Source organism: Saimiri boliviensis, chromosome 19 (genome assembly GCF_048565385.1).
Source record: "Saimiri boliviensis isolate mSaiBol1 chromosome 19, mSaiBol1.pri, whole genome shotgun sequence".
Classification (NCBI taxonomy): domain Eukaryota; kingdom Metazoa; phylum Chordata; class Mammalia; order Primates; family Cebidae; genus Saimiri; species Saimiri boliviensis.
This window is the reverse complement of record NC_133467.1, coordinates 33,107,712-33,131,588: the sequence shown is the minus strand read 5'-3', so window position 1 is coordinate 33,131,588 and position 23,877 is coordinate 33,107,712. Positions and strand designations below refer to the sequence as shown.

At 54.0% G+C, this 23,877-nt stretch overlaps 1 protein-coding gene and 1 pseudogene across 2 annotated transcripts in view; both read left to right on the top strand.

Moving 5' to 3' along the window:
- The window catches only part of KIRREL1 (kirre like nephrin family adhesion molecule 1), a 106,006-nt gene extending 84,536 nt beyond the window's left edge, over positions 1-21,470 (top strand). Inside the window, exons 2-15 of one of the 2 annotated variants that reach the window (XM_039460194.2) lie at positions 1,982-2,131; positions 4,464-4,613; positions 11,211-11,368; positions 13,356-13,506; positions 14,492-14,597; positions 14,743-14,891; positions 15,065-15,192; positions 15,933-16,059; positions 16,149-16,249; positions 18,063-18,261; positions 19,714-19,821; positions 19,998-20,137; positions 20,670-20,747; positions 20,994-21,470. In XM_039460194.2, the coding sequence (XP_039316128.1) occupies positions 1,982-2,131; positions 4,464-4,613; positions 11,211-11,368; positions 13,356-13,506; positions 14,492-14,597; positions 14,743-14,891; positions 15,065-15,192; positions 15,933-16,059; positions 16,149-16,249; positions 18,063-18,261; positions 19,714-19,821; positions 19,998-20,137; positions 20,670-20,747; positions 20,994-21,470 (2,222 nt within the window). Of the gene's footprint in view, positions 1-1,981; positions 2,132-4,463; positions 4,614-11,210; positions 11,369-13,355; positions 13,507-14,491; positions 14,598-14,742; positions 14,892-15,064; positions 15,193-15,884; positions 16,060-16,148; positions 16,250-18,062; positions 18,262-19,713; positions 19,822-19,997; positions 20,138-20,669; positions 20,748-20,993 lie in introns of both variants that reach the window. The other variant, XM_039460193.2, reaches the window with a different exon arrangement.
- A 1,398-nt stretch (positions 21,471-22,868) lies between these two features.
- LOC101044447 (uncharacterized) lies at positions 22,869-23,491 on the top strand (annotated as a pseudogene).
- The last annotated feature ends 386 nt before the right edge of the window (positions 23,492-23,877 follow it).

Here is a 23,877-nt window from a genome sequence, read left to right as displayed (position 1 = left end):
GCTGCTCACCTGACCCACCCCTCCGCCAGGATCTCAGCACCTGCCACCCTAATCTCTCAAAAGGGATTATCCTTTAGAAAACATGAATGAGAGGTCAGGTCAGCAGAGTTGGGGAGTCACTCATGGAGTATGAGAAAGGGACCCTGTTTCTAACTTCCTGGCCCCTGCAGAGCCAAAGAGCTAAATTTGCACACTGAATCAAGAGTAAAGAGGCTGCCTCATGCCAGCTCCCATTCTGGTTATCAGTCCACGCTGGGCCCCCGGCCACTGCTTTTTCAGTCTTCTTTGTGTGTGACAACCAATGTGGGTGGATGTCGGATGTTCAGGGAGATTCAGATGGAGGAGAGAGCTTGGCCCCCGGCCTTAGAGGAGAGGTTCCCATTCTCCTGGAACACATAGGGCAAACGCCCTCACCTACCTGCTGCCCTCTGCCATGTGACAAACAAAATCATGGGCATAATCCCAGATAGTTTGAGAGAGGAATCCCTGTACACAGTGATGACAGCGGGGCCGAGTGATGTGACCGGTTATATTTGCCCGAGGGGCTGAGGAATCGGGCTAGGAGGGTTTCCTGGAAGAGGGAAATGTAGAGCAGGGTTGGGAAGCAAAGGAGACATGGGGCTGGGGAAGGAAAAGGAAGGGAGGAGACAAGGCTGGGATCCCACTTCTGTGGGGACTTAGAGGGAGATCCCGGAGTGGCGAGGGGTGGGTTAGGTCTGCTTACACGCAGCAGTGATGGTGGGTCAGAGGAATTTTAGAAAGCTGTGTTAGAAAAAGGTCGGATTTGGGGATTGTGGCTTCTGCAGATTCATAAGCTGGGGAGGGAAAGAAGAAGGAGGCGGCCGTGACTTTTGGGGAGAGCTGACTTCAGTTAGCTGGCGTGACAGGTTGGGAGCATGGCAAGGAAGCCCCAGACCTCTCCTTTGCCATCCTCCAGCCACTCGCTTGCCCCCCTCCTCCTTTCCCCACAGCCCCATAGCTCACAGAGCTCTGCAAGGAGCCTAGGCCTGCCCCGCCACTGGGGCCGACCAGTGCTGGTTGGAGCTGGTGGGTGGGAGTGCTGGGGGAGAAAAACCCGCAATGCAATTCCCTGCTCCATTTAGGCTCCACAATTAAAGGCAATTACTCTGCAGTTCTCTAATCAAATGCTCCCGGCCGAGCTGCCAGCCGGGCAGCCATGTGTAGCTCCCACAGCCGGAGGGAGAGTGGAACAAAGTCACGTGGTCTCTCAGCTCCCACGGTGAGGGAGGGTGGGTGTGTGCAGGTGTGTTCGTGTGTACACACTCCTGCCCCCTTGCACCTGGGAGCAAAGGATAAACACCGAAAAGGGCACATGTGCCAAGAAGTGGGTTCAGAGCTACTTTGTTCTGGATATACTTCCCACCCGGGAAGCTTCTGTACACACGTGTACATGCTGGCGCCATAGAATCTACCGTGAAGTATTCATGGAGGAACTGTATCCGGCGTAGCTGCACGCGTGTGTTGGTTCACATTGGCTCGCATCAGCTCACATAACACGTCTAAGCAGGAGTCATTAATGTGGGGGTGGGGTGGGGTGGGGCAGGGGGTAGTAGAGGAACAGCCAGAACCTGGATGCAGGGGCTCAGGTTCTTATCCCAGCTCTGCCATTAACTTGCCCTTGAGTAAGTTACTGTCCTCCTTGGACCTCAGGGTCCTCCTCTGTAAACGGAGGAGGACTAGACCCATTTCTAAGGGATTTTATATAACAGTGCCCCATTTTCTGTGATTGCTGAGCGCTTCAGCTCCTGAAACCCATTCCCATGGGCCTTGGAGGGAAGAAGGAATAAAGGGCGAGGCTATGGCATCTTGGAACGAAGCGTTGAGACCGAAGGAGGGCAGGGACCGGAGAGTTCCCATCCTCAGCCAGAGGCTCCCTCCCTCCTTCTGTGTGGGGACCGGGACCCCTTAGAGAAGCCCCTCTCCTTACTCATCTTACCCAGTGCCAGCTTTGGCTTTGCAGGGACCCAGACCCGCTTCAGCCAGGAGCCGGCCGACCAGACAGTGGTGGCTGGACAGCGGGCCGTGCTCCCCTGCGTGCTGCTCAACTACTCTGGAATTGTGCAATGGACCAAGGACGGGCTGGCCCTGGGCATGGGCCAGGGCCTCAAAGGTGAGTGCCTGGCTACCCAACGCCCAAACTGTCCCGTCTTCTCCCCCATTCCCCACTTCCAGCATAGACTCCTGGACGCACCATCCCCTAGTTACCTCAGCACCCTCCTCTCCGCTCCCGAGCCCTGTCTCTACGGCTCTCCCGCCCTGCAGCCCTGCCTTTCCTCCCACCGTGGACTGGCTTGAGGAGGGCATCGCGAAGCCGGAGAGGCCCCGGAAACCAAGAGACCTTTACATCAGAGAGCTTCAGGCAGACACAGACCCCGTGAGGGGCGCCGCAGGCAGGCAGCCGTCTAGCAGGCAGTGCTGGGAGACTCCCGAGTCTGCAGCAAGGGTAGGAGAGGGCACAGGCAACTTCTGAGACCCGCAAGTGTCTCATGCCGGCCTGACTCGGTGCCAACCCCTCTCCTCCCTGCTGCCCAGGCGATGTCTGCTCAGAGGCCAAAAACTCATTTTAATATCAGCCTGAGCACTCGTTTATTTATTCATTCAACAAGCCTTTATTAAGCACTGGCTATGTAGCCGGTGCTGAAGCAAACATAATGAGTCAGTCAAACACACACACAAAACCAACCTCTTATATTCTAAAGAAAGTAGGCCGGGCGCGGTGGCTCAAACCTGTAATCCCAGCACTTTGGGAGGCCGAGGCGGGTGGATCACGAGGTCAAGAGATCGAGACCATCCTGGTCAACATGGTGAAACCCCGTCTCTACTAAAAATACTAAAAATTAGCTGGGCATGGTGGCACGTGCCTGTAATCCCAGCTACTCAGGAGGCTGAGGCAGGGGAATTGCCTGAACCCAGGAGGCGGAGGTTGCGGTGAGCCGAGATCGCGCCATTGCACTCCAGCCTGGGCAACAAGAGCGAAACTCCGTCTCAAAAAAAAAAAAAAAAAAAAAAAGAAAGTAAAGAGACCTTTGGAAAGGCTGCCCAGCAGAGTGGACACCTGGGTTCTAGTCCTGCCTCCACCACCTGCAGGCTCCGGCTGGGTGACCTTAGGAAAGCCACTTCACCTCTCTGGGCCTTGGTTTACTGATGTGTGAAACAGGCTTAGTCCTTGCAGGCCTCTCTGCCTTAGAAGTGCAGTTCTGAGTTTTTTTTTTTTTTTTTTTTGAGACGGAGTTTCGCTCTTGTCACCCAGGCTGGAGTGCAATGGCGCGATCTCGGCTCACCGCAACCTCCGCCTCCTGGGTTCAGGCAATTCTCCTGCCTCAGCCTCCTGAGTAGCTGGGATTACAGGCACGCGCCACCATGCCCAGCTAATGTTTTGTATTTTTAGTAGAGACGGGGTTTCACCATGTTGACCAGGTTGGTCTCGATCTCTTGACCTTGTGATCCACCCGCCTCGGCCTCCCAAAGTGCTGGGATTACAGGCTTGAGCCACCGCGCCCGGCCGCAGTTGTGAGTTTTGAACCAAATGGGAGAAGATATTTGTGAAAACATTTTAGCTGTAAAGCACTATAACGATATAAATATGGGTGTGGGGGTGGGCTGTATGTTTTTATTCTTCTTATTGTTGAGGGAGCTGAGATAATGTGCTGTGAGTTCCATGTGTTAGTACAGGTAGGGAAAATTTGTCTGTGTAGAGCCATCCATATAAGGGAAAGAGATGAATCTGCTGGATCTATTGATGATAGAAAGAGAAAGAAACTGGGAGAGAGAGTGAGATCAATAGATATGGAGTGAGAAGAATCGATAGCCTCTGGATAGAGGGAGATCACGGGAAGGAGCGGATGTGGGAACGTGGCGGGAGGGCTGGGAAGCAGAAGGAGGTGGGGGAGCCTGGAGGAAGGAGGGCAGAGCCCACTGCCTCAGCCACTGCGTCTGCGGGAAACCAGGACTCTGGTTTAGGGGCTCCTCCAGGGAGCTGGCGGGCCCCTGCCTCATCCTTCTTCCCTGGGCCTGCCTCAGGCTTCCCTCTGCCTTCTGAGTCCCGCAGAGGTGCTCCAGTGAGCTCGTCTGTGCCGCGATGGCCTCTATTTCCTGGCGCCCACACACTGGCTCTCCCTCTCTCCCTGTCTCCTTTGCTCCCTGCTGTGTGCCTTTTTCTCTCCTTTCTCTCCTATTGGTATGAGAGGCATTTGTCTGCAAACAGCCTCAGAGATTTCACCTGCTCACCTCCCAGCTTCAGCCGCGCTCCTGTCTGTTCCTCCGGCTGGATGGCTCCCAGACTCGCCATGGGGCGTCGTGGCATCAGGCGTCTGTGTCTGGGGCCTCACCTGCTCACCTGCCAGTGGGTTCCCAGGAGAGGGCAGAGGAAGGCGTGCTGGCATGGGATGGCTGAAGATGCGTCCTTGTTTCAAGGTTGGGCCTCACTCTTCCTGTTTCTGCAGCCTGGCCACGGTACCGGGTCGTGGGCTCCGCAGACGCGGGACAGTACAACCTGGAGATCACAGACGCTGAGCTCTCTGACGACGCCTCTTACGAATGCCAGGCAACGGAGGCCGCCCTGCGCTCCCGGCGGGCCAAGCTCACCGTGCTCAGTAAGGACCCCGGCGCCCTTCAGTACTCCCAGGCCCCGTCTCTCTGTGTCCTGGCGGTCTCTCCCACTTTCCAGTTCGCGCTTTAATTTCCCCAGCTTCTCCCTCTCTGTGGCTGGCCTCATCCCTGCCCTAATGCTCAAGTCCAGGTAGAGGAAAGGAAAGCAGGCAGGCGGGAGAGGTGGGGTGCTGCGGGACGTGGGCTGTGTGAGTGCCTCGGCCACTCAAGGACGGGGCCTTCTGCCTTTTAGAAGCAAGCCTGTCCCCACAGGAGCAGGGAAGTGTGGGGTGATGGAGACCCGGGCCCTCCTTCCCCAGCTGTCCTGGCTGGCAGGCTTGTTGCTGAGGGGACCTCTGTCTCCCCTCGACTTTCCTCTCAGCTGCGTCAAAGGGCCCCTGTGCCCCTCCTCCACCGCACCCCAGCCTTACACAGCCCTGCTTCCCCTCAGCTGCCTTCTTTCTTCCCTCAGCACTCACCCTGCCTCTGATTCACCTGGGGGCCTCCTCCAGGAACAGGGGAATAGGACTGGAAGGAATGGGCCTGGAGGCCGGGAACAGGGGTAGGGGTGGGAGGCTAGGATCTTGCTGTGTCTGGATGGCTGCTGGCTCTTGGAAGTCCTGCGCCCAGGCAGCCACCCACTGGGGGACCAAGCAGATGTCCCTCTGTGGTAACCCCTGAGGCCATTTGCATAATGAGGAGACTCTCTCCTGCAGCAGTGCCACAGAACCAGAACGAGGCCAGCTTCAGCACACCCCTCACCCCCCTGCCCACCTGGCCCCCGGCCTCTCCCCAGGCCTCACTCTTGCAGTGCCTCTGAAGCCACCACTTGTCTCAATGGGCCTCTGACTCTGTTGCGCTTTCTATCTTTGGCTGGGACTCTGTCCGTCTGGGACTCTTTCTTCCCTAGTTTCATCGACACTGTCCCTTTTTTTGGCCTCCGTTTGATACGTTTTGCCCCCCTTTCTTTTCCTTCCCCTTAACTTGAAATCACTGAGTTTGTGGGAGCCCCCCAGATGGGTGGGAGAAAGGAGAGACGAGCTGAGATGAGGGAGACTGGGCACAAGGAAGGTTTTCTGTTCTTCGTTTGGTTGATTGGTTGGTTCTTTTGAGACACAGAGTCTCTGTCACCCAGGCTGGAGTGCAGTGGCACGATCTGGGCTCACTGCAATCTCCGCCTCCCGGGTTCAAGCGATTCTTATGCCTCAGCCTCCTGAGTGGCTGGGATTACAGGTGCCCGCCACCATGCTTGGGTACTTTTAGTATTTTTTAGTGGAGACAGGGTTTCACCATGTTGACCAGGCTGGTCTTGAACTCCTGAGCTCAGGTGATCCACCGACCTTGGCCTCCCAAAGTTCTGGGATCACAGGTGTGAGCCACCGCACCCAGCCTGTTCTGTTTTGTTTTTGTCTGTTTTTGCAGGGAGGGAGGTGAGAACATGACAAGCCCTCAGAGTGTGGTGGGAAGAGGGAGTCCTAGACTGCCAGAGGTTAGGAGACCTGGGCACCTTGGCCATTTTGGCATCATGATCCTAAAGAGGTGACAACCTCTGGGCATGAGTTTTCTCATCAGTAACATGGCATAATGACACCAGACTTTTCTTAGCAACTGCTGCTTTGCTGCACGGGGACTTGTAAACTGTGAAGGTCTGGGTGAATGTGAGGTGTCAGAATCAGTGAGGACTGGAGGGACCCCACAGCCGATTTCATTGGATGTAAAGGCCCTGAGGGACCAGGAGTCAAGGCTGTTGGATGATTTGCCTTTCCTCTCTAGGACTAAAATGGGAAGAATTAGCAAGGAGCAGGAATGAGGTTAGACAGCAAAAATGAGAGGGTGAGCATGAATGCCAAGACATCATCTTCCTTCCCTCACCGAAGCGTGTCAGCCCCAAGCTCAGCCAAGCGTTCCACGGAACCATGAGACTCTTAGGAAACCTCCTTCCATCTTTTTTCCTCCCTAACGCTCTCTCTCTTAGACCCTGGAAGGTGCTACTGCTGCCCTGGAAAACTCCCATCCTAATGAGTGGGCCTCGATACTCTTCTCTGTCCTACCTTATCACAGAGACAGAGAGAGGAAGAAAGGCGAACTAAGCCACTAAGTGTTGCTGTAGCAATGTCTTACAATGGCACCCAGGGGCTTGGGTCACTCAAGGAGGAACCTGGAAAAGGAGATTATCAGTGGGAACCCTAGATGGAAGAGGGCCTTGCTGAAAACCTAGCAGGCCAGTGAGGGAGAGCGACATAGCAGGGGAGCCCACTGGGTACTGAAGGTATGGTCCTCGCTGGCCTGCCTGGGTGATTCGGACGGAGGAGAGAACAGGGAGAGCCCCAGGAGCAACTTTCAGCTGAAAGGTTAGTCCAGCTGCTCTTCTCCCCTCACTCTCTCCTCTCCTTGTCTTTTCTCTTAAATTCTGAAATACTCTACCACCTGCAGCACACGGAGGCAACAAGAAGACATGACACTTCCCGCACCCCTTCCTATATACCTGCTTACCTACAGCCTTTGCTTACAGCAACTGAGGGACCCAGAGACTAGGCAGGGCAGAAATGAGGAGCGGGCCATGCCCGATGCCTGGTACCCGCCTCCCTGCATTGCTGTCAGCCTCACAGACTCCCCTTCTCCCCAGCCATGCTCCGTAGTGGCCCTCCAGCTCCCCAGAGCAGCCTTCTTCACAGAATGGCCTCTGTCATTCTTCCTTAAGGTAGGACTTTGACAGTATGCCTCCCATTCCCCTACAGATGCAGACACAACATAGATACACAGACCTCCAAAACCACGGTGATGAGCGTGGCTTCCGGGTCAGGCAAGCCTGGTCCACCTTCCAGCTCTGCCCTCTAACTCACTGTCCTGTCTCTGAGCACATCTGCTTATCCTCGTCAAGCCTCCGTTCCTTATCTGTAAATTGGGGTTAATGATATTTACCACGAAAGGATTAATGAATATACTTTGTGGTAGGGATTAAATGAAGTCATATACAGGAGGCGCTTCGGCTGGCACAAGATGAACGTTCAGCGGGTGGTAGAAATGACTATTGTTGATCCCACCACCATTGACAGTTGGCTGCACCTTCTGCATTTTGCTTTGCCTCCACAATAACAACTCTGGGGAGTAGGTGTCCATGTTATTTTTGAAGTTTAATAAACAAGCAAGGCCGGGCGCGGTGGCTCAAGCCTGTAATCCCAGCACTTTGGGAGGCTGAGGCGGGGGGATCACGAGGTCAAGAGATCGAGACCATCCTGGTCAACATGGTAAAACCCCGTCTCTACTAAAAATACAAAAAAATTAGCTGGGCATGGTGGCGCGTGCCTATAATCCCAGCGACTCAGGAGGCTGAGGCAGGAGAATTGCCTGAACCCAGGAGGCGGAGGTTGCAGTGAGCCGAGATTGCGCCATTGCTCTCCAGCCTGGGTAACAAGAAAGAAACTTCATCTCAAAAAAATAATAATAAATAAAAATTTAAAAAAATGAGGAAACTGAGGCCTCGTTTGATCATAGACTTGGGCACATGAGCATATTGTATACACATCATAAAAACTTGCTCATACACACAGGCACACACAGACTCATGCCCTCTAATGGCTGGCTCAGCAGGTGCCTTAACAGCTTTATTGTCATTTGCCCCAGAGCTGAAGGGCAGGATGAGCTCATGGAGGATGGGCAAAGAGTTTGGAAAATTCTAGAGAAAGGTGGACTGCTGGCAAAGGTGACAAATAGGTAGTCTTTGTGTGAACAAAGCGGAAGGGGGCATTATCAGGGCAGAGGAAGCTGATGCCTTCCCCTTTGTTCGCACGCCTGGGCACGCACCTGAGCGTGGCGTCTCCTCGGGGCTCTGCCCATCCAGGATCTTCCTCCTGGGGGTGGCAGCAACATGTGGCCTTAGAGGGGCCCCGAGAAAACCAGGAGGCCCTGAGCAGCAGCTCTTTGTTCGTTTCTCTCCACCTTTCTCTACTTTTCAAGCTTCTCCCGATCCCCATCCCTACACCTGCCCCCACCTGGCATTGGAACCAGATATACCACAGAACAAGGAGGAGGAGCCAGGGATTCAGAGGGTGATTGGCTGGGCAGGAGGTGGAGCCACCGCTCCGCTCGTCCAGGCAGCAAGGTGAATACATTCCATACCTCACACATGCCCTGCACATTTTAGTCTGTGTACGTATCTCATCTGGCCTTCACGAGGCTCCAGTGAGTACACATTGCTATGTCTTGGTTTCTTCTCTGATGAAGAAGCTGAAACTCAGAGACTTTAGGAACTCATCTGAGATCACAAGGCAGGTAAACAAAAGGTGCCAGGATTTGAAACCAGGCAGCCTGGTTTTATTTTTATTATTTTTATTCTTCTCTCACTATACCACTAGGCATATGTGAGTTGAACAGAATGCTAAGACAGGTTGTGAGTAGTTTCTTTCTACTGGAAACCCAGCATGGAGACCTTCATTGTGTCAATTCTAGGACAGCCCTGGCCACCACTGGGCACCGTGGGTCTCCCTGGGTCCCTTCTCGAGTGTTCCATCTGGACCCTCCTCTGAGTCTTTCTTGTCTTTCTCAGAAAGAGGCAAACAAAATCTTTTATTGGTGGGACACGCTGGCTCATGCTTGTAATCCCAGCACTTTGAGAGGCTGACGTAGGAGGACTGCTTGAGCCCAGGAGTTTCAGACCAGCCTGCGCATCATAGAGAAACCCCTTCTCTACAAAAAATAAAAATTAGCAGGGCATGATGGTGTGTGCCTGTAGTTTCTGAAATTTGAGAGGCTGAGGTGGGAGGACTGCTTAAACCTAGGAGTTCCTTTCTCATTTCTGGTTGATGAACGCTGGGTGGACCAAAAAAAATTATAATCAAAATCTTTCTGCCTTTATTTCATCAGCATCCATTCATTAGTTCAGCAGATATCCCTGAGCACCTGTGATCATCCAAGCTCTGGGCTAGACATTGAAGGGTTGATAGTATAACAGAAGCAGCCCCTACCCTCAGGGAACTTACAGTCTGGTTCACCTTAGAAGCCTATGGAGACAGGGCAGGGAGAGCCCCCGTTATTTGCTAGCATCAGACATCGGTCAATTCAATTCTGTGAACATTTAGCAAGAGCCGACTTTGGTCACATTCTAGGCACTGGTGACCATATGAATATTAGTGAGACAGGGTTGCTGTTTTTCCAGGGATAACAGTTTTGGTTGGGGCAGGGATAGATACTGTTAGAAGTGAACCAAATGCAAGGCAGATGGCTAAGAGCTCTGAGTGACTGGTGGGGGCCTCCACGGTGTGGGTGGGCTGCGGCATGGAAAGCCTTGTGCATCCGCTGGGATTTGAACAGGATGGGAAACACTTCAACAGAAGCTGTGGGAAAAGGGCATGCCATATGGAAAGCAGGGCATTGCAGGTCTTGGCTTGAGGACCCTGAACAGGAGGCTGAAATGCTTGGAACTGATGCCCTAGACAGTTGCAGCCATTGAAGGTGTTTGAGCAGGGGAGTGGCACATTCTTAGCTGTGCTATAGGGAAGAAAGCCTGCTAGCAGTGTGATATGGAGCTTACTGGAATAGGCTGGCCCATCTGGCAGCACCAGGGCAGAGGAGCAGACAGGAGGGAGGATGCCAGGAGTCCTGTGGAGGTGGTCACCTTTCCGAGCCAGACTCCCAAGGATGTGAGCTGTACTTAGAGCCTGAGATAGCCCAGCCCTTTACCTAAGTTTGAGGCTTCCATCTGTAGCTCTGAGCAAAAGTAGGGGTATGCAGCTCATGCCTGTAATACCAGCACTTTGGGAGGCTGAGGCAGGTGGATAACCTGAGAGGTCAGGAGTTTGAGATCAGCCTGGCCAACGTGGTGAAACCCCTACTCTCTCCTAAAAACACAAAAATTAGCCAGGCGCAGTGGCTCAAGCCTGTAATCCCAGCACTTTGGGAGGCCGAGGCGGGTGGATCACGAGGTCAAGAGATTGAGACCGTCCTGGTCAACATGGTGAAACCCCGTCTCTACTAAAAATAAAAAACATTAGCTGGGCATGGTGGCGTGTGCCTGTAATCCCAGCTACTCAGGAGGCTGAGGCAGGAGAATTGCCTGAACCCAGGAGGCGGAGGTTGCGGTGAGCCGAGGTCGCGCCATTGCACTCCAGCCTGGGTAACAAGAGTGAAACTCTGTCTCAAAAAGAAAAAAGAAAAAAAAAATACAAAAATTAGCCGGGAGAGGTGGTGGGCACCTATAATCCCAGCTACTTGGGAGGCTGAGGCAGGGGAATCGCTTGAATCCAGAAGACGGAGGTTGCAGTGAGCTGAGATTGTGCCACTGCACTGCAGCAGGGCCACAGAGCAAGACTCCGTCTCAAAAACAAAAACAAAAACAAACAAAAATAGTAAGGGCATGTAGTACTGGAAACTATTACAGGCCAGGAAAGAAAAACAGACAAGGACTGGGAAAGATGTGTAAGCTGAGAATCCAGGTGAAGCCACTGCAAGAGCAGTGGAGACGGTGGTTGTAGGTTAGGGCGGGGTGGTCCTGCCTACCTAGGGCGCACCTGCTGGTGGAAGGATGCTTCCAGAGCCAGGAGTTTTGGTCGTCAGGGAAGTGTTAGCCACGCCCTGCGCTGACTTTGCTCTGCTTTCTCCCACAGTCCCCCCAGAGGACACCCGGATTGACGGAGGCCCTGTGATTCTACTGCAGGCAGGCACCCCCCACAACCTCACATGCCGGGCCTTCAATGCGAAGCCTGCTGCCACCATCATCTGGTTCCGGGACGGGACGCAGCAGGAGGGCGCTGTGGCCAGCACGGTGAGCTCCGGCCAGCTCCCCCAGCTCCTCCTGGGCCTCGCCCAGCTCACCTCTCCTTTCCCGCAGGGGTTTGACCACAGACTCAGGGGCACACAGACATGAGAGGGGTCCTAGAGGTCATCTGGTTCAACCCTCTCATTCTACAGTTGGGAAAATTGAAACTCAGAGAAGAGAAATGAATTCCCAGGTTTACCGTGCCATTCAGTAGCTGAGCGGAGACTAATAGAAATAAGTTGCCATGAATTAACCACCTACTGTGTGCTAGACACGGTGTATGCTAAGCACTTTATGGACAGTCTCTCTTAATCTTCGCAGGAGTCCCATAAAGAAGGCATTATTTCCAACTTACCAAAGAGGAAACTGGTGCTCAGAGAGGTTGAGTGACTTGTCCAAGGTCACACAGCTGGGAAGCAGCAGAGCTGGGGTTTGTACCTGGGTCTGACTGTGCTTTCTCTCCACTGATTACTTCTGCCTCTTTCCTTCAGCATCTGGTTGTCAGATTATTCCAGTCATCCTAACAAAGAGGCTGGGGAAGCAGGGATCCTTGTATAGATGAGGAAGCCGTGAAAGATATCAAGTGACTTGCCCAGGATGACATAGCAGAGTGGACAGTACCGCTGAAATTCCAATCCAGATTTCCTGTCTGGGGTCATCCTGCCAACCATGGGTAAACATATGTGGATTCAGCCCTTTGCTGGTGCTGCAGGAGCACTTCTCAGTGTGGGGAGAGATGTTCCCACATTCCTCAGCATGCAGCTCCAGGGATACCTGGATTCTGGCTTCAGTTCTGCCCTGAGCACACTGTGTAACCTTGGACAATTCCCTTCAGTTTTCTCTGGCCTTAGTTTCTCATTTGACAAATGATCATTTGGCCTCAGTGGTACTTAACCTTTTCACAACCAAAAACTGTTCTTTTTCATCATCAGGGCTACATGTTCTTCGATATTTTGGCAACAAAACAAGTTGGTTTGTTAACGTCCGTTTGTCATCCACCCCATTTTTCATATTCATTAAAGACAGTGAAGCTTCCGGGCTGCACGAGGCAGCCAGTGATCCCGCGCTGGCCCTGAACCGTCCCTGTCCAGCAGCAAAGCAGCATGCATGGTGGTCCAGCCACAGGGAAGTGTTAGCCACACCTTCCTTGGATTAATAATATGGCTTACCTCAGGCCGTTTGCAATATGGGAAACAGCTCATGTGACCCTATTTAAGGACCTTTGCCTATCACTGAGCAAGTGTGAGAACCTCAAGCCTGAGTCCCTTCCCTGCCCTCAAGGAGTGTACAGTTTAGCAGAAGAAACCTAACCCTGAAACACTCACACATGGGGCCTACGAGCAAGGCTGGATGTGCCTAGAGCTGTGAGCAGGACACAGTTCCTGTAAGGGCATAAATTCACTGTGGGAGACAGTCCTTGGGGCTGGGCTGGCTGAGGAAGGCTTTCCAGAAGAGAAGGGATTTGTGCTGGGCCCACAAGAGTGAACTCTAATGTGAATTGTCGACTTTAGTAATAGTATGTTCGTTTTGGTCCATCAGCTGTAACAGACATCACTCTAACACAAGGTGTTAGTAATGGGAAAAACACTAAGGTCGGGGAGGAGATATATGGAAACTCCCTGTACTTTCTGCTCAATTTTTCGGTAAACTTCGCTCCAAAAGATAGTCTATGATCTGGACATAGTGGCACACTCCTGTAGTCGCAGCTGCTGAGAAGGCTTAGGCAAGAGACTCTCTTGATTCTAGATGTTGGAGGCCAGCCTGGGCAACATAGCAAGACCCTTAAAATATATAATTTTTCATTAAAAAGAATGAATTGTCTATTGCTTAAACACACACACACACCGAAAAGAGGTTGTGGGAGTGAAGGGGGGTGAGCTTTAAGTTAAAGTACCCCTCCTCTAGCCCAAGCCCATCTCTGAGTCAGGTCGCCTTAAGAGCAGAGGAGGGGGCTTTTGGTGTGACCATGTCTCCCACCCTTGTCATGTCCCAGGAGTTGCTGAAGGATGGAAAGAGGGAGACCACTGTGAGCCAGCTGCTCATTAACCCCACAGACCTAGACATTGGGCGTGTCTTCACCTGCCGAAGCATGAACGAGGCCATCCCCAATGGCAGAGAGACTTCCATTGAGCTGGACGTGCACCGTGAGTGGCGTGGGGGGAGCAGTCTGGAGCCAGGGGGATTGGAGGAGAATGTAGCCAGCCTTTTGAGAAGTACAAACTAAGAGTCTCCCTGTGGTCTCCGGGACAGACGCTCGCCTTCTTCACATCTTTCATTCCCTGGATTAAACCGTGGGGACTAAAGACTGGTAGAGAGCATTGGCTGTGGAGTCAGGCCGTCCCCAGGTCTAAACCAGCCTGTTATTAGTCAATGATTTACGCCCTCTGGGCCTCAGTTTCCAATTCTGTGTACTGTATATTGCAAAAAATAAAATACTGGCCTACAGTCGCTTATTCAAACTAAAAGTGATTTGGTGACAAAGCCCGAACCAAGGCTCTTCATAGTCTTTAATTCAGTCTTAAGTTTCACTGCAGATGGATTCATATGTGTGGCTATGGGATGTGACTCAGGCGCTGCTGGGGATCTTACACAGTAAACGCCTGGGCACAGCGTTGCTTTTCTACATTTGAAACATTCTGAATTCTGAAATGCGTCTAGTCCCAAGGGTTTCAGATAAGGGATTGTGGACCTGGACCTGCCTCCTGGGGTTGTGAGCATTAAATGAGATGTAGCAGGAGAGCATCTAGCATGGAGTATTCTTACCTGGTAGGTGTGTCATAAATTATCTCTGCCCAGGGAGCCATGGAGGTGTGGGCAGCAACTGGAGATGCCCACACCCCATCCCTTTTAGGGAGCCAAGCAAGCCCACACTGACGCCTAGTGGCCACAGCGGGTCATTAGTCCATTGCCTTATTTGTCCCTTTGGTGCCTTCCTTGGTCACCCTAGCGTGCCCCTAGAGGCTCTGTGTGGAAAAGGAGAGAAAGAGCCTGTTTACTGGAGCTGGTTCACTGCAACCTCAAATTCCCAGATGCCCCCCAGAGTGATCAGGTCTGAGTGTATGTGTTAGGGAGGGAAAAAGAAACTCAAGGGACAGAAAAGACCCTGACTCTCTGTTCTCGACTTTGCAGACCCTCCTACAGTGACCCTGTCCATCGAGCCACAGACGGTGCAGGAGGGTGAGCGTGTCGTCTTTACCTGCCAGGCCACGGCCAACCCTGAGATCTTGGGCTACAGGTGAGGGGGTCAGAGGCTGGGAGCACTCTGGGGAGTGATACGGAAGAGGTCGGGGCTGGAGCCTGTACTGGGGAGGCCAGTGTTGTGGGTGTAGTCGGGAGGGTGTGAGCCCTGATCCCACCTCTGTGTTGCCTCCTTCCCCCAGGTGGGCCAAAGGAGGTTTCTTGATTGAAGATGCCCATGAGAGTCGCTATGAGACAAATGTGGATTATTCCTTTTTCACGGAACCTGTGTCTTGTGAGGTTCACAACAAAGTGGGGAGCACCAATGTCAGCACTTTAGTAAATGTCCACTGTGAGTAGCTGGGCGGGCAGGGATGGGGACAGAGAGCAGGGGCCACCGAAGGGCCTGGGGCAGAGTCAGGGATGCCTCCTCCAGGGAGGTATCGGGACAGGAGGAGGAAGATTGATTGGCATTAACTCCATGAGCTTGAGACTCTTAACAGGTGGCTTCTTTCTCCCTCACAGTTGCCCCCCGGATTGTAGTTGACCCCAAACCCACGACCACAGACATTGGCTCTGATGTGACCCTCACCTGTGTCTGGGTTGGGAATCCCCCCCTCACTCTCACCTGGACCAAAAAGGACTCAAACATGGTAAGACTCTTAACTGCCTATTCTGAATGCTGGGGGGAAGGGGCGTGGCCACAGATGGGGGCCGAGGAGTCGGGGGGGCTGCAGCGTTACCTTTCAGATTACACTTGGGCTATTTCTAGGGTCTTGGGATTTGGAGGAGAGACACAGTGCTTATGGTTATCCCCACCTCTTCTCACAGGACAGCTGCCAGTTCAGAAGCACTGGGGGACAGACCCAGCTGTGCATGGGAAGCAGGGTGGGATGGGAGGAAGGAGGGCCTGGGGCGGGCCTGCTGCAGTGGCAAAGGTCTGGTAAATAACGCCCACAGGGCGGTGGGGAAGCTGAGGCGATTCGCTAGAGAAGGCTGGAGTGGTCTTTAGCTCCTCAGAGACCCCCGTTAGATCATGTGGACCAGAACTGCAGGAAGAGGAATCTCAGAGTAAAATGTCCTACCGCACCTGGCAAGGAAAATACTAGAACAAATCATCAGAAGAGGCTAATCCTAAAATGATCGCAGCCTCCACCTGCCCTCTCTGGCCTCCACCCCATCCCTGCCCACTCTTGCAGAGCTATAGGTGTACCTACGTGCCAACCTTTGTAGTCAGGGCATGGACCAAATGGACTCGGGAACCCCGTTTCCCTTCTGGGAATTCACTTGTGGCCCTTCCTGCTTTCTTTTCAATGCCTCTGATGTGGGGCCCTCATGGACCTAGGGGCCCAGGCCTCCTGGCTCCCCACCCGAGGCTGCTCTCTCTGCCCAGGTCCTGAGTAACAGCAACCAGCTGCTGCTGAAGTCGGTGACTCAAGCAGACGCTGGCACCTACACCTGCCGGGCCATCGTGCCTCGAATCGGAGTGGCCGAGCGGGAGGTGCCGCTGTATGTGAACGGTGAGTGAGTGGCCGGAGAGGCAGCCGGGCCTGGGTGGGCCGGCACTGCGGCTTCTAACTGGCTCTGACTCGTGGCTTCTTGCCCGCAGGGCCCCCCATCATCTCCAGTGAGGCGGTGCAGTACGCCGTGAGGGGTGACGGTGGCAAGGTGGAGTGTTTCATTGGCAGCACACCACCCCCAGACCGCATAGTAAGTGCCGGGCCCGCCTGCGGGCAGCCCAAGTCCTGCTTCTTTGCCCAGGCCCGGCCTCCTCTGGCCTCTGCTGGTTTCGCTCCTTCAATGTCCCCGTCCCGTTTCCATCCTTGAGTCTTCTGCCTTCTGTCCCTCTGTCCCTTTACTTGCTCAAACCCCACCTCCTCCCTTACTTGTTATGTGTCCCTGGGCAAATTACGTAGTGTTTTGAAACTCAGTTTTCTCATCTATTAAACGGGCAATAACTCCTACCTAACGGGGTTGCTGGGAGAATCATGGCAGCAACAGGTGTGAGACGCCTAGGCCAGCTCTCAGTTCGTGCTAGCTCCCCCACTCTCCCCCTCTTCTCCCCCCCCCCCCCGTCTGCCCCGTCATGGACCTCCTGCTCTTTTCCTTGCCCCCGCCCACTTCCCTGTCTCCTCCTCCCCCGGCTTCTCCCTCTTCCTTCCTCCCCATCAGTTCTCCCGCCTGCCTGGCCCACTCTTCTCTCCCTCCCGCCTTCCTCCCACCAGCCCCTTTGCTTTACCACTCTCCTCCCTCCTGTCTCCTCTCCCCTACACCATGAGCCATTAATTCCTTCCGTGACCATTAACTGTCAAACCCCTCATCACATTTAATGACCATTTGGCTAACTCCAGGGCTGCCCAGGGACACTTCATTACCACGGCCGCCCGGGCAGCAGGCGGCTGGACTCCCGGGGGGCTTTCCTTGCAGATCTAGGAGGATTGATCCCTGGAAAGGAGCCAGTTCTCAGCTGCTCCCCCTCCCCTAGGCTCCACTCTGAGGAAGGGGCCACACAGGGGAATGGCCCGGCTGAGGGGTCAGGGATGGAGGGGTCCGGGGATACCCCATTGTGGGTTCTGCCTGTTATGAGTCTGTGGATCAGTCTCCAGTGCCAGCCAGGCAGATCGTGTGTGTTGGTTCAAGATACGCCTAAAGATTGAGTTGCACTAAATTAGAATCAGACTGGGCGCAGTGGCTCACTCCTGTAATCCCAGCACTTTGGGAGGCCGAGGAGGGTGGATCACCTGAGGTCAGGAGACCAGCCTGATCAGCATGGAGAAACCTCATCTCTACTAAAAATACAAAATTAGCCGGACATGGTGGTACATGCCTGTAATACTCGGGAGGCTGAGCCAGGAGAAGAGCTTGAACTTGGGAGGCAGAGGTTGTGGTGAGCCGAGATTGTGCCATTGCACTCGGCCTGGGCAACAAAAGCGAAACTCTGTCTCAAAAAAAAAAAAAAAAAAAAGAGAATCACAGACTATCAGAGATGGAAGAAACCTTGAGCATTGTCTAGCCCTAGCCTGGTTCTGTCAATGTCTACATGAAGAAAATGAGGCCTAGAGAGGGACAGGGAGGCCACACGGGGGCTTGATGGGGAGAAGAGCCCAGCGTTCTTGAGGACCAGTGCAGAACTTTTTCTGCATCTGGGGTTCCCAGTGTTGGTTCATTGGGTCAGCTTCATCCACATCACACGCGATCATTATGAAAATAGAGATTCTCCTCCCTGGAGATTCCTATTTAGGACATAGTCCCAAGAATTTATATTTGAAAGCATCTTCCTAGGGAAATCTGATGTCAGCCGTGTTTGAGAGCCACCGCTCCCCTCTTGAGTGCAGAGTCAGTGTCGAGGGTGTGGGGCAGTAGGTGTGACTTAGGTTTGTTACGGGGAGGTGTTAGGCTGGGCTTGGGGGGCACACATGGTACATAGGGGTGAGGGTGCCTTGAGGGTGGATCAGCGGGCACGTGGGCATGGGCTTCTGCCACCTACCCCTTTCTTAACTCCTTCCTGCCCTCTCCACCGCAGGCATGGGCATGGAAGGAGAACTTCTTGGAGATGGGGACCCTGGAACGCTATACAGTGGAGAGGACCAACTCGGGCAGTGGGGTGCTATCCACGCTCACCATCAACAATGTCATGGAGGCTGACTTTCAGACCCACTATAACTGCACTGCCTGGAACAGCTTCGGGCCGGGCACAGCCATCATCCAGCTGGAAGAGCGAGGTGACTGGCAGTGCTGCCTGCCAACTGGGGTGCAAGGCAGCCTGAGGATTCTGCTCCCTCTTTTCTCCAGGGGCGGGGCTCAGCTGCTTCCCCTCCCTTGAGCTCTGCTCTGAGGGAGGGAAGACGCAGGGGATGTCCCGACTGGGAGGTCAGGAGTGAAGGGGTTTGGGCTGCTCCCCTCTGGTTCCTGCCTATTCTAAGAGTCTGTGCATCAGTTTCCAGAGGGATCTTAACTCCAGAGGGAAAGAACTCTTTAGGGCCTCCCCACCAGAACCTGGCCTCCATGCTCAACTGGGGAAATTCCCTCACTTTATTGAAGTTTACTGAGCATTTGCTATGTGCTGGGCTCTGCCCTGGGGGCTGCAGGAAGTGCTGTGAACAAGACACAGTCCCTGACCTCAAGAAACTTTCAGTGTAGTGGAAGGACTTACAGAGTGGTAGCAAATGAATTCAAATGGAGAAGAATCAAATGAACTGTAAACGGGAATAACACTGCCTATCTCACTGGCTTGTGAGGATGAAGTGAGAGAATATTTACAAAATACCAGGCATATAATAGGTGTTCAGTAAGTATGGGCCCCCCTACCTCTTCAAGAATTGTTACTCTGCTAACAGAGAAGTGTTCTCTCCTTTAAGGCATTTCTCACATGATAAAAGAGGTATTCCTTTGACTTTTGGAAGCTCCCATGTCCCAGGAGGAGACTAGCATTTTTTCGTTTTTTGAGAACTAACCATTTGACATAGAAGATGGGGAACCCCATGGAAAATGACAGCGTCCCATCAGTTCAGTCTTAACTGGGGATGCCAGCAGGGCGTTGGGGCGGAGAAGAATGGAGTCGATACGGTAATGTGGGGCTCCACAGGGAAGGGTCTCAGAAGGGAAGAGCTCTAAGCAGGATCTGGATTCAGCCAGGACTGCTAGGAAGAGAGAGAAGGCTGGAGGCAGGATTCCTGAGTTCCTCCTCGGCTCTGGGAAGCAGAGGAAACCAGGAAAACTCTTAGAGCCCTGAGGAGATAGTGCAAATGGGGCAGTCACATGGTATTATGGATGGGAAGGTGGTCAAAGAGCATGTGTGGCAGACTGGAGAGTTTGGACACAGCCAACCTCAAACAAGAGCAAGGAGCCAAGCCTCAGGCATGTGGGCTGAAGGACAGGGATAGACAGACAACCATGGCCAGGGGCACACTCCCGCCCCAGCTGCAGGGATGAGACTTGTCTGTGATCTCCACTCTGATGGAACTGGAGCACAGACAGAATCCGACCACAATGCAGACCTTCCTCTCAAACCCAACCTTGACTTAAACCTAACGCTGTCCCCAGGCTCAATCAAAAAGCCCTGTACACAAGCCAGGGTTGCCTCTGTAGCTGTGGCCTAGCCTTCAGCCAGTACTGAGCTTAGCTCCCAGTATAACTCCAGCCTCACCCCTCCACCTTTCCTTCCCCATTGAAAGAGGTGTTACCTGTGGGCATCATAGCTGGAGCCACCATCGGTGCCGGCATCCTGCTCATCTTCTTCTTCATCGCCTTGGTATTCTTCCTCTACCGGCGCCGCAAAGGCAGTGAGTATGGGCCCTGTGCAGCCCACAGCCTCCCCCGGCCCTTCTGGGGCCACGACAGGCAGTGCTCGGGATGGATGGAGGGGTTGGCTGTTGAGCTCCAGCTCAGAGGGAGCCAGAAGCAGCCACTGCAGAGGCCAGCAGGAAGCACTTGGTCCAGGCCGCCTCTCCCATCCCAGGTCGCAAGGATGTGACCCTGAGGAAGCTGGATATCAAGGTGGAGACAGTGAACCGAGAGCCACTCACCATGCATTCTGACCGGGAAGATGACACCGCCAGCGTCTCCACAGCGACCCGGGTCATGAAGGCCATCTACTCGGTGAGGGTCCTGCTCCTCCCCGGCCTCCTGCCCTCTCCACCCTCTGAGGACCAGCTCCATCCCAGCTGTAATTTCCACTGTCATTCTTCCTTCCTCCGCTGGCCTTCCCGGGTCCTGCCACACATACTCTCCCGCATGCACACACCCCCAGGGTGGTTTCCTCCAGCAGAGGATAGGCAGGTGGCGTCCTCCAAAGACTTCCTTTGCCTCGTCTTTTCCCCCCCAGACTGTGAAAGTTGGAAACCCCCAGAGGCTTTCTGGTCCATCTGCCTCATTGCCGAGATGAGGAAACAGCCCTGGAGAGGGGCAGTGACATTTACAAGGTCACATTACACATCAGCAGCAACACTAGTGCTCGAACCCAGGTCTCTGGCCTCTTCTGCCATGTCCCAGAGCCTCTGCTCAGAGGACCCAGAGCTCAAGTCTGCCTTTGCCTTCAGACCCCTCCCGTGAGCAGGTGGCCTCTGAGTGTGGGGAGGGGTTGGTGAGAGGCGGCAAGAGTGGGTGACGCCCCACTCCTGCTGCTCCGCAGTCCTTTAAGGATGACGTGGATCTGAAGCAGGACCTGCGCTGTGACACCATCGACACCCGGGAGGAGTATGAGATGAAGGTGCGGAAAGGGGAAGGGCCAGGGCACCAGGGCCAGTGGACGGTGGGTCTCCGAGGGCCCGCAGCGGGGAGGCGAGGACAGACTTGGGGAGCAGTGGTTGGGAGGGTTTTTGAAGGAGCAGAGGAGGTGGAATACTAGATGGGGACATGGGGAGAGCAGGAGGAGGCGGCTCAGAAGGCCGTGGAGAGACTTAATCACCACCCGAGAGGGCACACTGCCTCCATCCTCTTCTCTCGTTGCCCCCAGGACCCCACCAATGGCTACTACAACGTGCGTGCCCACGAAGACCGCCCGTCTTCCAGGGCAGTGCTCTATGCTGACTACCGTGCCCCTGGCCCTGCCCGCTTCGACGGCCGCCCCTCATCCCGTCTCTCCCACTCCAGCGGCTATGCCCAGCTCAACACCTACAGCCGGGCCCCTGCCTCTGACTACGGCCCTGAGCCCACACCCCCTGGCCCTGCGGCCCCCGCTGGCACCGACACAACCAGCCAGCTGTCCTACGAGAACTATGAGAAGTTCAACTCCCATCCCTTCCCTGGGGCAGCTGGGTACCCCACCTACCGACTGGGCTACCCCCAGGCCCCACCCTCTGGCCTGGAGCGGACCCCATATGAGGCGTACGATCCCATTGGCAAGTACGCCACAGCCACTCGATTCTCCTACACCTCCCAGCACTCGGACTACGGCCAGCGATTCCAGCAGCGCATGCAGACTCACGTGTAGGGGCCAGAGCCTGGCTGGGGCATCTCTGCGGGGCAGAGGAGAAGGCTTTCACAGCTGTTCCCTGATATTCAGGGGCATTGCTCATTGCTCCCTTCTCGGACCAGCCTTCCTCCTCCCACCGTGGCAGGTGGGGAGCAGGTCTCCCAGAAACACCCCGTCCCGAGGATGGTGCTCTGTGCATGCCCCAGCCTCCTGGGCCTGCCCTTCCCTCTTCTTCGGGAGGATGTGTCTCTTCTGACCTGCACTCTTGCCTGGCCCCAGAATGGGGACAGGGAAAGTGAAGGTTGGGAAGAGCAGAGGGGGCACTTTTTAGCATTCCCTTTCTATCCCACCCCTCTGATCTCCTGTAAGTGGAAATGGGGGTACCCAGGGGTGGGCAGACTTTGGCCTAGGGACATGAAGTATGGGAGGGGGTGGCGGTGGCACAGACGGGTGGAAACAGGAGAGGCTGGCCAGTCCCTCTGTTGTCGGCACTCGTGCCCTGGGGGCATCTCTCCTTCCTCAGGGTACTGCAGAAGGGAGCTTGGATTTATTTTCGCTCTTGTCTACAGAACAGCCCTGGCACTGCATTCAAATCCAGCCTTCATTCAGCTGGGATCAAAATGCCAGTCACCTTGGCTGCCCACTGTGGACATCTGTCTGTCAGCATGCAGAGGGATCCAGGAATCCCCGGCAGCACTGCCCGCTTTCCTTCTCCTATGTGGGGCCAGCCAGCTAAGTCAGGGTCCCGGTGGGGAAAGAAAGATAAGGACCACATCCTGATGGACCAGAGACCACTGTGTGCCACACAGCAGCGTCCAGAACCAACACTAGAGGGAGCCACCCAAGCCTCTTCCCCCGCCACCTGCCCCACTTCCTGGCTTTAACTCTTGAGCTGGTTTAGGGAGTGGTGAGGTAGGGGTGGGGGTGCTGTAGGAGGAAACGGAAAAACAATGAAAACCTCATTTGGAAAGAAAAGCTGTAGGGATTCCCCCACCTAAATACAAGTCCCAGTGGAAAGAAAAGGTGGTACCTATTCTTCTCCACGGGGTTCCTAACACCTTCCATTACTCTCAGCCTCCAAGCACTTTGAATCCATTTTATACATTCAGGTTGCCAGACCTGTTACCGGTGAGCTAGGATAGGGTTAGGGAGGGGCCTGGCCCTTAGGCTCTGCTTTCCTACCCTAGGGCTCATCAGTTGGTTGGAGGCCACCTTCCAGGGGGCTTGAGAGACAGGTTTTGGTTTTTTAAGTGTCTTTTTTTTTTTTTTTTTCTTGGACCAATCAGATTCCTTCTTCCACTTTCAGTGCCTTGAGTGTCAAGCTTTGGATGACCGACCCTATGTGGGCGGCTGTGCAGGGAGTGGATACTTGTGAGCCTCGGACACACTGTTAAGTGTTACAGTGTTAGGGGAGAGATGGGTGAGGGGACCTGGAGAGGTAAGGGGCCTGGAAATGCCCCTGACAGAGAACTTGTGCTGACCGGGAGAAGGTGGCGCGGAAGGGCACCAGACATTCCACGGGCCATTTCTCCTCCATGTGCACGCACATCCAACACACACCTTCCATGTGACCGCTTCTCAGCTGCCACCTTCTGACCAAAGAGAACAGGCGCTCCAAGGAGAACCTGTACCCCTGCCCCAGCCTCACCTTCCGAGGAAGCAGTGTCTGGAGTCGGCCTTTTCCCGCCTCCCCAACTGCATGTCCAGCCCAGTGGGAGGCAGGGCCTCTGGTGCAATTCCCAAAGCGTTCCTTGCCCTTTCTCCATGGTCACCATTCATAACTCATGTTCGCTTTAATGGGTTACACGCTCATCAGCCACAGGCCATTACCACCCTTACGGATGGGTCTGGGGAGTGACATTTCTGGCCAGCCCCTTGCTAGTATGGAACAGGTAGTACCCAGGAAGCAAGTCGCTCTAGTTCTAACCTCACAGGAAGCCTCTGCATTCTCCTTCATTTCAGCAGAGAAAATCCCTGTGAAGTGGGCCCTACCTTGGGCATTTACAGGCTGCCAGCTGTGTTCCACCCCTGCAAGCTGACACCCTTCAGTAGAGTCCTTTTATGAGAGCTCAGTGAGAAGGTCTGTCAAGAAATGCAGATTCCCCTACAGACAAGTTCATGCAAATTTCTATTTTCACAAAACCCAAAAGCTATGGGTAACCCACAGACTTAAAGTCTAAAGATGGTGGCGTTTTAAACATGAATATTCAAAAAAAATCATTTTTGTTTTGAGTTTGGCTAGATTCTTTTTTTTTTTTTTTTTTTTTTTTTGAGATGGAGTTCCACTCTTGTTACCCAGGCTGGAGTGCAATGGCGCGATCTCGGCTCACCGCAACCTCCGCCTCCCGGGTTCAAGCAATTCTCCTGCCTCAGCCTCCTGAGTAGCTGGGACTACAGGCACGTGCCACCACGCCCAGCTAATTTT